Raw genomic sequence first — 11937 nt, forward strand, 5'->3', positions numbered from 1 at the left:
TCACTTTATTTATTCCAATGTTCAAATCTTTTAGTGGTAGCTGACCTCTGACTGAGAAATCATGTCTTACCACCTTGCTGTTTGAGTTGCTATAAAAGCTGGATAGCTTAACCCTTTAACTCCTAGAAACTCCCAGATTAAATTTGTAGTCCTCCTCACTGTCAACCACACAATTATTATAATCTTAGTTCAGAGAATTTAATATTGGATCAACTTATTATTCCCAAATTGATAGTTTACTTTATTCTTATCACTTATTTGGTGGATATTGTTTTGATATTGTTATGAGAAATTCTGTCTTGGTCACTGATAGGAGTTAAAGGGTTAAGGGTTACATGTCCTGCCACCACAACTGTATATCTGACTTGTTTTCACCCTCACATCTTACACATTACTTCTTCCCATGAGCTGACAGCCTGCTCTAGAGTGTGCTAGCGTAAGCGTCATGAAACCTTTCATGAAATTTCTTAACTGTTTATGAACAAGAAAAGAAACATTTTCTTTTGAAAAAAATTTCTTTGGACCAGTTAAAGTTCCAAGAGAATCAAGTTCCAAGTTTGAAGAATCAAACTAAGTTCCATTACAAGAGAAAAGATTTACTCAAAAACATACACTTCTATTTAGTAGGGCATTTTCCAGTCACAATTTTCTTCAGAAGACATAACCTTCAGCTTGCATGGCAAACAGAAAACAAAATATAGTATTCAATTACAGTGCAACACTACATGAAAAGATGTCAAAATGCTGGGTGTAATACTGAAAAAAACAGAAAGAAACTTTCCATAATGGAGTTCTGTCTATCCTCAACCCTTCAAATCCTTAGACATTATTGTTAATTTCCCCTCTAACTGCCACACATTTCCTTGTAAACTACTGTAGTTTTGAGAAATTGGTTTTAGATCAAGATAAGAAGTAGTTGAGAAGTTTGAGTATACTCCTTACCTGATTGTGAGATAATGCATAAATATTTAAGGGAGAGGTTTCATCTTAATCACTGTTGGGAGTCAAGGAGTTAACACATACATGCACAGCATAAGAGGCTGTTTTCTTTTTCTCATCAGGGTTTGTTTTTTTTTTGAGCAAGCCTCAAGTCTGGACCAAAATATTGGAGCTCAAAAAAATTCTAGTGAGACTATCTTGGCCGCTATGATTGATATCTGGACTGTATGTTGAAGAGCTCATGAGGAAAAGTACTATGATAGAGCTATGATTACTTTATACCAGAAGTTCCAAAAAGTGATTTGAGGTTATTATTTTTAATAAGCCATATAAACATTTATTTCTTTCCATGTGAGTTTCTGAGCTTCATCAAAATTAATTGACTTTCACTAAGAGGGGAGGGGTAACATGAGAGACTACTTCTGTTCATGGTTCACAATGCAACTTCCATCCACGGTCAACAACTTCCGTCAACATCTGCTCCACCACGATACGTCATCCATTGCTTCAGCATGAATGAGCTAAAAAGAACTACTGCATAATGATGATAGTAAATCTGTAAAACAAATTTTAATGGCCAAGAGACATCCAACATAGAAAACTTGTTTCTCACACACAACTGAGAGTCTAAATGTTTGTGTATGGTAGCTTATTTACATTGTGTGGCCAACAGTTTTCCATGTGATTTACTTGTTGCTCATCACTAGAAGACTTCCCTCTCTGGCCAACCCTTTTTGACCTTGATATCTTTTATCCTGTTTATCTTAATTCTTATACATCAGTTTCCTCTTATCATTCTTTGTGGCTCTTGTTGGGCCGGAGGTTTCCCAAGGGTCAGGATACATTGGTCAGCTTTTTATTGCTTCCAGTTGTGCATGAGCAAGTTAACATGCTAAATTTCTGGCAACAGTTTGAAAGATTTGAAAAATTTCCGTCCTCAAGACATCTCTATTGTCACAGCAATATGTCATGATGTCAAAGTGCCATATGATATGCACCAACTATATTACACATATAACAAATGTCATTGCATCCTTATACAATCTTTCTCAAAATAGACTGAAATCTAACAGATTCTATACAATTTAAATCAAATGTAGCACTAAATCAATTACTTTTCATGACTTTTTTATCCTGTATTTTCCTTTCTGTAATTGTCCTATGTACAACTTTGTTTTTGATCCATCTCCTTTTCTCACCCACACCTGAAAATCACAAATAAACAATTATTCCTGATCAACAAAATGTCTCATAACAAAAAGATGAGTATTAACCCTTTAAACCACAAAGTAAACATGTTAAGGGCTGGGTAATTGCATGGGGGCTAACCCAGACTGGTTTTTTATTCAAGCAGTAGGCCTAATGTATTCTCTATAAGAGGATTGTTTTCATTAATTAATGTCCTTCCACTGCTAGCTTTTGGCCGTTTTGACAAAATTCACAAAGATAAATATTCACACAAAAGATTCAGCCAAATACAAGATAAATTAGAATGTGGTTTTGTTGAACAATGGCTAAACTTTGTTTAACCCTACTGTCCTCTTTACATTTCTTAAGGTGTTGACAAGGAAAATTATTTTAATAATTGAGAGAGTCTTTAGTAGTTGATCACTTCTTTGATTCTCATGACCTTGATGTGTAATTCAGGGGTAATATTGTAAGGAGAAATTAGATGCTAGTCACTCTTTAATAAACCATGAAATTCCATCAATTCTTGTCAATGGTGCCCATACATTTCCATACAATAGCCATTGAGAAAATTTGGCTATTTTATTGTAAGGCTATTTTCTTGTACTGATCAGTTCCTTGATTCCCATAACCTTTACTTGTGATGAGATGGTGATATTGATGAGAAATTTGATGCAGATCTCTCTCTTGGGAGTTCTGTTTTTAATGTTTATTACAAAAGGAAATTTTTAGCTCTGTTTGAGAAGAACACCACCAACAAAAGAAGAAGATACTAGCAATTTTTTTTAATCACCTCTCCAGTGTTGATTCCTATAGCAACAGCGCTAAAGTAAAAAAACAAAAATGTTTCATCACCAGAACAAATTCACTGAAATAAGCCATAAAAAGGTAAGTATGAGCAAGTGTGTTTGCCTAGTGCTATGGCTGCTACATGGTAATTGTAATTCTCAATAAGAATATCTCACCTTACTTTCACAGCGTATCATTTGTTATCTGACCGCTTTCTTTGACGAAAAGTACCCAATTTAGCGAGTTGTTCATTTCGAGGTTTTCAACGTACATAAGAAAAGCCCAAGGCTGAACATTTCATTTCCGAACGCTCAATCCGAGAAGCGAAAAATCCCGGCGCAAAATGACCGGGCGGCCACAAATCCAACGCAGAATCCAAGTAAATATACTGTAGTTTCATTTCAATTCAATACAAACTCAATCACCCCCGTGCATCGGACGCTAAACCGCAATTTGCTTCAAAAATTTCCAGTTTATAGATCTCTTACCACCCGCGTACACATGAACCTTGACACACGACCGTTGAAAACTAGCTTGGTAACCCTGCCTCCTTTTCTAACTGCGCCTCGCCGGGGACCACACCGTAATTTGGCATGAAGAAATTGTCTAAGCACCACGGGTGCCAACGGTATCCGGACAACTCGCCCTCTGGCAACATTCTTTGGCGAGAAACCGAGACAGGCGCATACCAGCGGTTTCTTCCATCAAGCATCACATCAAGCTAAAATTTACAGAATATGCGCAGACCAATTTGCCTCTTTGCCGTGCTGCGTGACAAGGCTATCAGAAGAGCGCAGACAGCCTGTGGATAACATAAATCGAGAAACCAACAGCTGTAAGCGTTTGCCTTTGCCTCTGCCTCTACTGCTTTAGGAATAAAAACTCGATATAGGATCACCATGGGTATACTGTCCATTATTGGATACCTCGTGGTACCTTTTGCTAATTGTAAACAAGAACAAAATGTCTTTATCCACATTAAGGAGAGGTAAGTAAACTCTTAAAAAATGTCTGACTGTCGAGCATTTAGCCCATTGGGACCTAAGGAGACCGGGCATCGAGAATGTGGCTAAACAAAAGATCGAAGAAGGAAAAATAGTGTGGCGCGTGCTTTGCAACTTGAAACGTAGTCCTCTGCGAAGCAAAAACGTGAAATCAACTACCAGCTTGCTGTACTAGCGTCGTATTAATAGTGGTAATAGGACCAAGTCCAATGAATGAGTTACCATTAATCGGATCCTTGTGTTTACGTACAGATTTTTTGGGATCGCCACGTACAAACATCGCCGGGCGGTAACTCACTAGAAGGAAATGTATGGCGAACGGTTGTTCCGACGTCCAAAAAACCGTTTTAAGCGAGAGATTTTCGCTTTTTTGCCGCTCTGTTATCAGAAATGGATTTGACGAATGCTGATACTAGAAAGGCGTAAGGTTTTGTTTGAAAAACCATGTAATATGTAGTGAGATCTACTGATTAACTCGTCTTCATGCGCAAGGTTTATTATGAATTTGACGTCGCGTATAAACGGTCACGACATTTTGAAAACATAACTTCAAATCGCCAAGGAATACCTCAACTAAGCCGTTCCAGTTTTTTTTTTTACGTGTGTTAAGTCTACTACCGTTTTTCGTGGCTTGGTAATACAAAAGAACGCTAGAAGAGCTAACTTGAGGCAGCTGGAGATTGAAATGGCGTGCTTGATCATTAAATATTGCGGTACATGAAAGAGCCGAATCACCTACACTGCTATTTTGTTGTGATGAATGCGAACGAATCAGCGTTAATAATCGGCTCAAGACTGAACCCTTTCTTCTATGACGATGAGTGATAGAAATTGGTTCCTTAAGGAGCGATGGACAACCGATGTTATTTCCACAGTTTCTGCTGGAATTCCCGTGATCTTGCTTTTCCTGACAAGATCCTTCGAGGAGTTCGAGAAGATAAGTTGCAGCTCAGAGACCTTTGGATTTTTATTAAGCAAACTATCATTTGAACGAGGGATTTCCTTATGTTTTTCATCGCTTATTTCATCCTTTCAGAGAGCAACAGCTCGGTAAAAATAATTTTCATCTCCGTGGACAACGACTTCTCTCCTTAACTAAAGGAGGTATATTTTCAAACGTCGTAATTTGTTCATTAAATACGTTAAAAAGCATGAAAATAGGCTCTACTTACTTAAATAGAACCGAAAAGGGTAAAATTTCCGCACAGCCCCATACTATTGTAAAACAAATCTGTTTTCCAAATGGCAATGTATTGTTTTAGTCATTGTTTTCTCTATTCAAGAACTGAATGCATAATGAAGTATGGGGCTGTGCGGAAATTTTACCCCGAAAAGACTTAAATGAGTTATTTCCTAGCGATTCCTGGCCAACTTTGTAATATTTTTTGAGACCATTACGCGATGACGATTTCACAACAGACCGAATTGCGGTGATTTCGCCAACGAGTGATTTCGCCAACGTCACGTTCGCCAACGTCACGTTCGCCAACGTCACGTTCGCCAACGTCCTACTGGTCACTTCGCCAACGCCAAATATCCAGTAATAACTTAGTAATAACTTAGTAATAACTTAGTAAAAAGGGTGCTTACTGATGCTTCGGATGTAATGCTGATACTTGGTTCAGAACATTTTTAAGTTAATGCTAGTTTCGCTTGGCTGACTTCCGAACAATTTGTATATTTTTGACAGATCCAGAAAAAGCCGGCGTGTGAGCACTAACATCGCGGTAATTTAAAACTGTTGAATAACAAACTCCGATGGCTTCCAAATGTGTTCCAAAAATGTATAACTCAAAATTTTACTTGAAAAATGCGTTACGATGTGAATTAACGAGTTACCATTTTTCAGAGGCAATCAGAGTTTGTTTTCCAGCCTTCAAAACGAGTCAGAAATAAAATATAACAACTATAATATCAACAACATTTTAATTACAATACATACTTTTATAAATATTTACAAGTGCAAAATATTTTAGTGGAAAACCTATTTGCAAAACCTTCTGATTCACAAAATATTTTCAATGCAAAACTTACTTACAAAACCTCCATGCATTTATGTGGGCCCACTGTGTTTTAAGTTGCGCGTACAAGAGAAGGAAACTAAGTCCGAACAAAATAACGGAAGGAAACTAAGTTCGTACGGGGAAATTAAGTCAGCTCAGTCAAGTAAATAACACACAGAAGCAAGAAGAAGTAATGGTAAATTTTTATTTAGAGTAAACTAATACATTGGCGAAGTGACCAGTAGGACGTTGGCGAAGCGACTTTTCGCTTTGGCGAGGCGACCTAAGACGTTGGCGAACGTGACGTTGGCGAAATCACTCGTTGGCGAAATCACCAGATACCGACAGACCTGACACAAGGAGAGAAGTTTTTCGATATTTTTCATGACATATTTCGTGGTAATTCCAACAAAAACTTACACTTCCCTCGTATCAACATATCTTTATCCATGTATAATAAAACTGCGGCGAAAAAGCTATAATCTCTCGCAAAAATCGCCTTTTTGGACGTCAATAGAACCTTTCGCCCTTTCGCAAACGCAAGGGTTTGATTACTGGCAACTCGTTCATTCGGTCTGTAGTCAAACAAAATCGGACAAATGCCAAGCGGGAGTTCGATCTGTCTATCATGAGGGTGATTGCAGACAGAATTGGACACGGAGACCTGTCACTAATCAATCATAAACATTACACCAGTCTAGTTTTTGAGTCGCCTGAGTGCAATTTCATGTATCGCTTGGTGTTGCAAGTGCCAGAATGGCTGAAAAGGCAAGTACTCTCTCAAAACAGTCATTGAGTTAGTCATGCAATGGCTAAACAACTGGCAGCCCTACGCCCTTGATAGAACAACGAATATTCCAAAATTAATGTGTAAATATTTTTCTTCATTCTCTGACCTTTGTTATTCACTCTTGTTAGTGAAAAAGAATATTATGTTCCTTGCTGAATCAATTTTTACCTGTAAAGTATTTATTTCAGAATCTATCCTCAACCTGCAGTGCCATAGTAAGGTGAGTTTCATTGATAGATGTTTGAATTAAAAGGCATGTAAACCCAAAAAACGTTCATTTTCTTTTCACATAGATGTTTAGTAAATATATTAAGTACACTAAAGGTACCATTGGTTTTTTTCTCAAAAGTCCATTTTCACTTTTTAAAAGCTCTTCCAAATTTAAAACATTTGCCATCTTGAATGGCACTATCTCTCCTGTGACATCACAGGTGGAACCTCCAAAGTTTCATTTTTTAATCGCGTGAGACACATAGAAGTCTTCTCCACAGTCGTTGTTTGCCGGTCTCGTCATACTTTTTTACTTACAGTTTGCTTCAAAATATTAAATTTTTTCATAATAGTAAAGCATTGTGTCATCCAGTTTTGTACTGATTCAAACAAAACTGGGCATACAATGCAAAGATTTCCAAATGACACAAATTTGAAGCGACAATTGGTGAAACTTGTTCAAGTGAAAATAGCCGATTTTGTCAAGCTGTTCGAACATTCTGTTGTTTGTAGCAGTCATTTTTTTTCCTGGTGCCATACCAACAATTCAGGCCCTACCAGAAGCAAATTATTCAGAAGTATAGAAACAACTCATACAGTCAGCAGACGAGAAGGATTCAGAAGTGGCCATCCAAACTGAGAAAGAAGTTGAGCTCTTCAAAAGTTAGAGGTCGTCAGAGAAAGTACAAAATCAATTTACATGGAAACCTTTCATTAATTAAACAACAACAGCTTTATTGGTTTGCTAAAAACCTCTTTTTTTTTCTCATCCAATGAAAGATAATGGGGAGGCCAGTTCTTTGGAAACCAGTGCTGAGCCCATAAAAGTCACACAGCAACCCTGAAATGTTTGCTGAGATAACCCCAATACCAACAAACAAGCTATCTGTAGGCAATGTAGCAAAACTTCCTGCTGAGGAAGAAGCAAAAAATCAACTAGCTGTAGCGCTGTATTATTAAATCAATGGCAGAAACAACCCCAGCAAATCGATATCAAAATGTAACAAAGCAGATGAAACAGAAAACATTTAGCTTACTTGTTTCCATTGTGATTATCTGTGCCTTACTGCTGCCTGTATGTGTAATAGGCTGTCTCCAGCACCTAGACATTGAGGCAAATTGACTGAAAAACCTGGATGTGCAGTGATACAACTTATGTGGGTTTCAAGCCCTTGATCCTCTACTTTTTGCCAAAATTGCCCGATTTCCATGCAGCAAACACTTTCATGAGTTGTCAGCATTGGTTGACAAGTTCCACACCTGCTCCTTTAATAATTTTATGTAAAACACCCTTGGAAGCTCACGATAAAAAATTTCTGTTGCATTATTTTAGATCGTACCCTTGCTTTATTGGATTTTCATGTCAAATACAAATAAATCACACAGAAAATTAAATACCAGTCTGAGTTTCCGAGACGGTCACATTGCTGTCAAAAGTTCTGTACTGTCTTCGTGCAGAACACTTTGGTGAACTCTAGTGGCTCATATTGTTAAGGACATGGCCCAGACTCTCCTGAAGATTCTGGATTTTCCCCAATTTCTGTCATATACTAATCTTGAGGCATTCAAGATCTATTACAGGTGAAGACATTTTTTCCTGTATTCCACCAACAGGATTACAAACTCAAATTTGAAGCCCGGTATGGCATTGATGGGGAAAAAAGAATGAAGGTTGATGGTGAACCTGGTAATTGTATTTCAAATAATTATAACCTGTTTTTATTTGAATATCTTAATTTTCATATTTGGTTAACATTGTTTACATTACAAACCCCATTGGTTGGTATAGTAAGCCAGGGGCTAGTGGATTTTGAGATTAGGCTGGTAGATTCTGACTCTCACTTGCCCGGCGGACAAGAGGATTTTTTCAAGGACAAGCATTGGCTTGAGCAGCTCATTATTCACTCCGATTAAGGGTTAACCCTTGAAACATCAGCTTAGAAACTCTCTGCCATGGCCTATTTACATCATCAGCTCATTGACGTTTAAATCAATGAAACAAAATTATCTAATTTTAAACTGCTTTTAACAAAACAGCTTTAATAATACACTTAAGCTTTTGGTGTGAATTGGTTAATTTTTTTGTCAACCTACAGTTAGACCTAAGTGGAACAGAATTAATGTTTGAAATTACTGTTATTGGACAGGACTTTTTTTGAGCCCTTGCAGGCTAAGGTGAATAGCTGATAGATCACATTTTCTGCATATTTTTAAGTTTGTAGACTTGACTGCACTTTGTTCTCTTCAATAGAGTTAGAAATTCCCGATAAAGTAAAAGTGGAATTGTGGGAACTCAGTGGTGCTGATTTCAGTAGGAGTGTTCAGTATGAGTGTTCAAGTATTGAACAGGGAGTAACAGGGAAGGCTGGTTTCCTGCATGAGTTTGTGAAGTCTCCTGAGAATTTCATGAAAATTTCCAGGTTCATAAGTCTTCACACTTTGGGAACAGATATCAAATGTGAGTAAGATAACTGTATCTGTTATCAATGAAATGGTTCTTTTTGTTATAATATCACTTGCAAATGAGCTATCCCATCGAGATCTGTGTCCCTTTTGTTTGACAGGTCCTCATTCATTTCCTGGAGAGGAAGTCCTCTTAGTAAGAAAAGATTATGCAGATGGAGAGGCCATAACCTACGAGAAGAAGAGTGACCTTGCAAGGTGCAAGATCACTCGTCATGAATGTCAACAAATATATAATTTTGTTGATCCACAAAATTTCCAGCTGACGAGTGTCCTTTGGCTGCTGTCAGAATTTGCTCTGATAAAGTTTTGCAAAGGGATATAGTAACAAGATGAGAGGTAACTTGAGACTGCTGAAAAAGTTGTGTGAAATATGTAAAATAAACAATGGACAAGGGGAGAGGATTTAGAGAGTTTGTCTCAAATGGCAGTCATGAAAACGTGAACATGTGTTGTTTTGGCTGTCTATGCAGTGTCAGAATGCAATGCTTACTTATTCCCATACTTAAGAAACATTTAAGCAGTAAATGTGCTCTTTCACAGTGGGTGGAGCAAGCTGAGTCCTTGTAGAATTTTACATTAAATTAAAAATTACTCGTTTTTATAACTTTCCTTTTTAAATTTTGTGCCTATAAGGCTGCTTTTAAGTTTCTTAATCTTAAATTGTACCTCCTATAATGTAATGAATATATTTGTAGTTTATATTTAACTAGTAATTTCTACAATAGTATTGTTAGTTTTCAACACCAGGGCCCCTCTGGATACCACCCCTATAGCTGAGGGGTCACCCTGTATAAATAAAGTTAATCTATCTATCAGTTGGAGTCATAACAAATCAATAAAATTTCCTTTTATTTCAGGAAAGAGTGGAATCCTTGAAATAACTTATACTCAAGCTGACTACTAACACTTATTATTTCTTATTCATTTCTAGTAAAGGGCAAGAAGGCTAAAGTCTGAAGAAACCCAAACAAGGCTAATTGTTTTTTGTTTCTTTTTTTTTAAGAGAACATTAAATTTAGTTATCTTATAAGCAATAATTAAAGGCAAAAAGATTTCCCATACTTTTATGTCATTCTTTTAGTTGAAAACTAGGCGACATAAAATGTTTAAAGGGGTTAGTTTTAAGTGTCAGTGCCAGGTATCACAAAATGTAATTTCTGACGGTTGAGTGACTAGGAATGAATTAGTCAGAAATTACTATTCTGATGGCATGATTGAGAGGTTTTAGTATTCTCAGGGGAGAGTTTTGAGTATTTAATGTTTTAGCGGGGAATATTAATCATTCTAGCTCAGTCAGTCTTTCTGTTTGCTGTTGTCAATTTAGTTAAATTTTTTCTATGGAGTTATGGGTTTGTTTGTACCTCTTCCCCTAGGTTCCGTGCCACTGCATTAGATGGGGAATACGTTTCCACATATTTTTTGGCCACATCTAAAGAGTGGTTTTTTAGTGGTTTTTCGTATCTGGCGTGGTACACTTAATTTTTCAAGCTTTTCAAGTTAGACTTGCTAGCATATTCTATGTTGTAATAAGTATATGTTACGACATGTTGTCGGATGACTGACTGACCATTCCTCAATAAACTATTTCACATTGAATGTTTCGTGATAGTGTAGTCAGAATACAATTAGTGTTATCAACAAAGTTGATGATGATAATTGGCTACAGTAGACCCATTATCAACTCAGTTACAATGAAGATGTTGTAAAGTACTGAGAAACCCAACCAAGGCCAATTTGTTTTCAAAAAGAAAACATTAAATGTAGCTATCTTGTTAGCCATAATTAAATGCAAAAAGATTTCCCATACTTTTGTCATTCTTTTAGTTGAAAACTAGGCAACGGAGAATGTGAAAAGGAGTTGGTTTTAAGTGTCAGTGTCAGGTATCACAAAATGATCATTTTCAGTCAACAAAGCTGATAATGTAAATTGGCCACAGTAGACCCATTATCAACTTAGTTATAATGAGGATGTTGTAGATATGCTTTTCATTGGATTTTCCTTTTTTTAATCCTTTTTACGCTGAATAAATTTAAACACTGCTGTTGTATACTGTGTGAATGTACTTGAATCCTCTTTTGCTAGAGAATAAAACAAGCTAAAGATCTGGTGGTGACAATTAACCCTTTCCCTCCCCACCCTGAGCATTCATATTATCCATCCTGTTCTCCTTACAAAAAGAATTGTTTTTGAGAATAAGGAGCTTCTTGAATTGGTGATCATTTCCTTTACTCTCATAACCTCTACATTTGATTTAAATGTGATACTGTAAGGAGAAATTAGATGCCCTTGGGTGTGAGAGGGTTAGCTGCCCACTTTTTACCATAGGAGTAATGTATTTAGGGAGTGACTTTAAGTGGGTAAACTGTCGTGAGCAACTTTTTTTGGATAAGTAGGGATATGCAAACCTTTAGAGGGTTGTAACCTTAAAAGAATAAAGAGCCATAAGTATGGAACATGGCAATAAAATTCATTCTTTATGGCAAATAATTGAGAGCAAGATTGAACGTAACACTTCGTAAGGTTTGGAGTCAATGTTGATGTCACATC

At 36.9% G+C, this 11937-nt stretch overlaps 1 protein-coding gene and 1 long non-coding RNA gene across 5 annotated transcripts; one reads left to right on the top strand and one right to left on the bottom strand.

Moving 5' to 3' along the window:
* Nucleotides 1–1484: 1484 nt before the first annotated feature.
* On the bottom strand, nt 1485–3421 carry LOC136282145 (uncharacterized). The gene is made up of 3 exons (XR_010718119.1): nt 3093–3421; nt 2921–2951; nt 1485–2144 (listed from the first exon to the last, which is right to left on the bottom strand). It is a non-coding gene; the product is annotated as an uncharacterized lncRNA (long non-coding RNA).
* A 258-nt stretch (nt 3422–3679) lies between these two features.
* Nucleotides 3680–11430, top strand: LOC136282148 (uncharacterized). 4 transcript variants are annotated; one of them, XM_066169428.1, is made up of 7 exons: nt 3680–3904; nt 6902–6933; nt 7704–7811; nt 8538–8610; nt 9175–9381; nt 9488–9725; nt 10321–11430. In XM_066169428.1, exons 3-6 carry the CDS (start codon nt 7770–7772, stop codon nt 9709–9711), a joined length of 546 nt encoding a protein of 181 aa, XP_066025525.1. In that variant the 5' UTR covers nt 3680–3904; nt 6902–6933; nt 7704–7769; the 3' UTR covers nt 9712–9725; nt 10321–11430. The 4 variants fall into 4 exon arrangements, with proteins under 4 accessions (XP_066025525.1, XP_066025524.1, XP_066025526.1 ...); XM_066169429.1 differs by having other exon boundaries at nt 3681–3904; nt 7704–7815; XM_066169427.1 differs by lacking the exon at nt 7704–7811.
* Nucleotides 11431–11937: the final 507 nt, after the last annotated feature.

Source organism: Pocillopora verrucosa, chromosome 7 (genome assembly GCF_036669915.1).
Source record: "Pocillopora verrucosa isolate sample1 chromosome 7, ASM3666991v2, whole genome shotgun sequence".
NCBI classification, from domain to species: Eukaryota; Metazoa; Cnidaria; class Anthozoa; order Scleractinia; family Pocilloporidae; genus Pocillopora; species Pocillopora verrucosa.

Coding starts and splice junctions, on each gene's coding strand:
- LOC136282148 (XM_066169426.1), top strand. CDS start 6,727: ATGCAATGGCTAAACAACTGGCAGCCCTACGCCCTTGATAGAACAACG. Junction 8,611..9,174: donor GAAGGTTGATGGTGAACCTG/GTAATTGTATTT, acceptor TCTCTTCAATAG/AGTTAGAAATTCCCGATAAA. Junction 9,382..9,487: donor TTTGGGAACAGATATCAAAT/GTGAGTAAGATA, acceptor TTTGTTTGACAG/GTCCTCATTCATTTCCTGGA.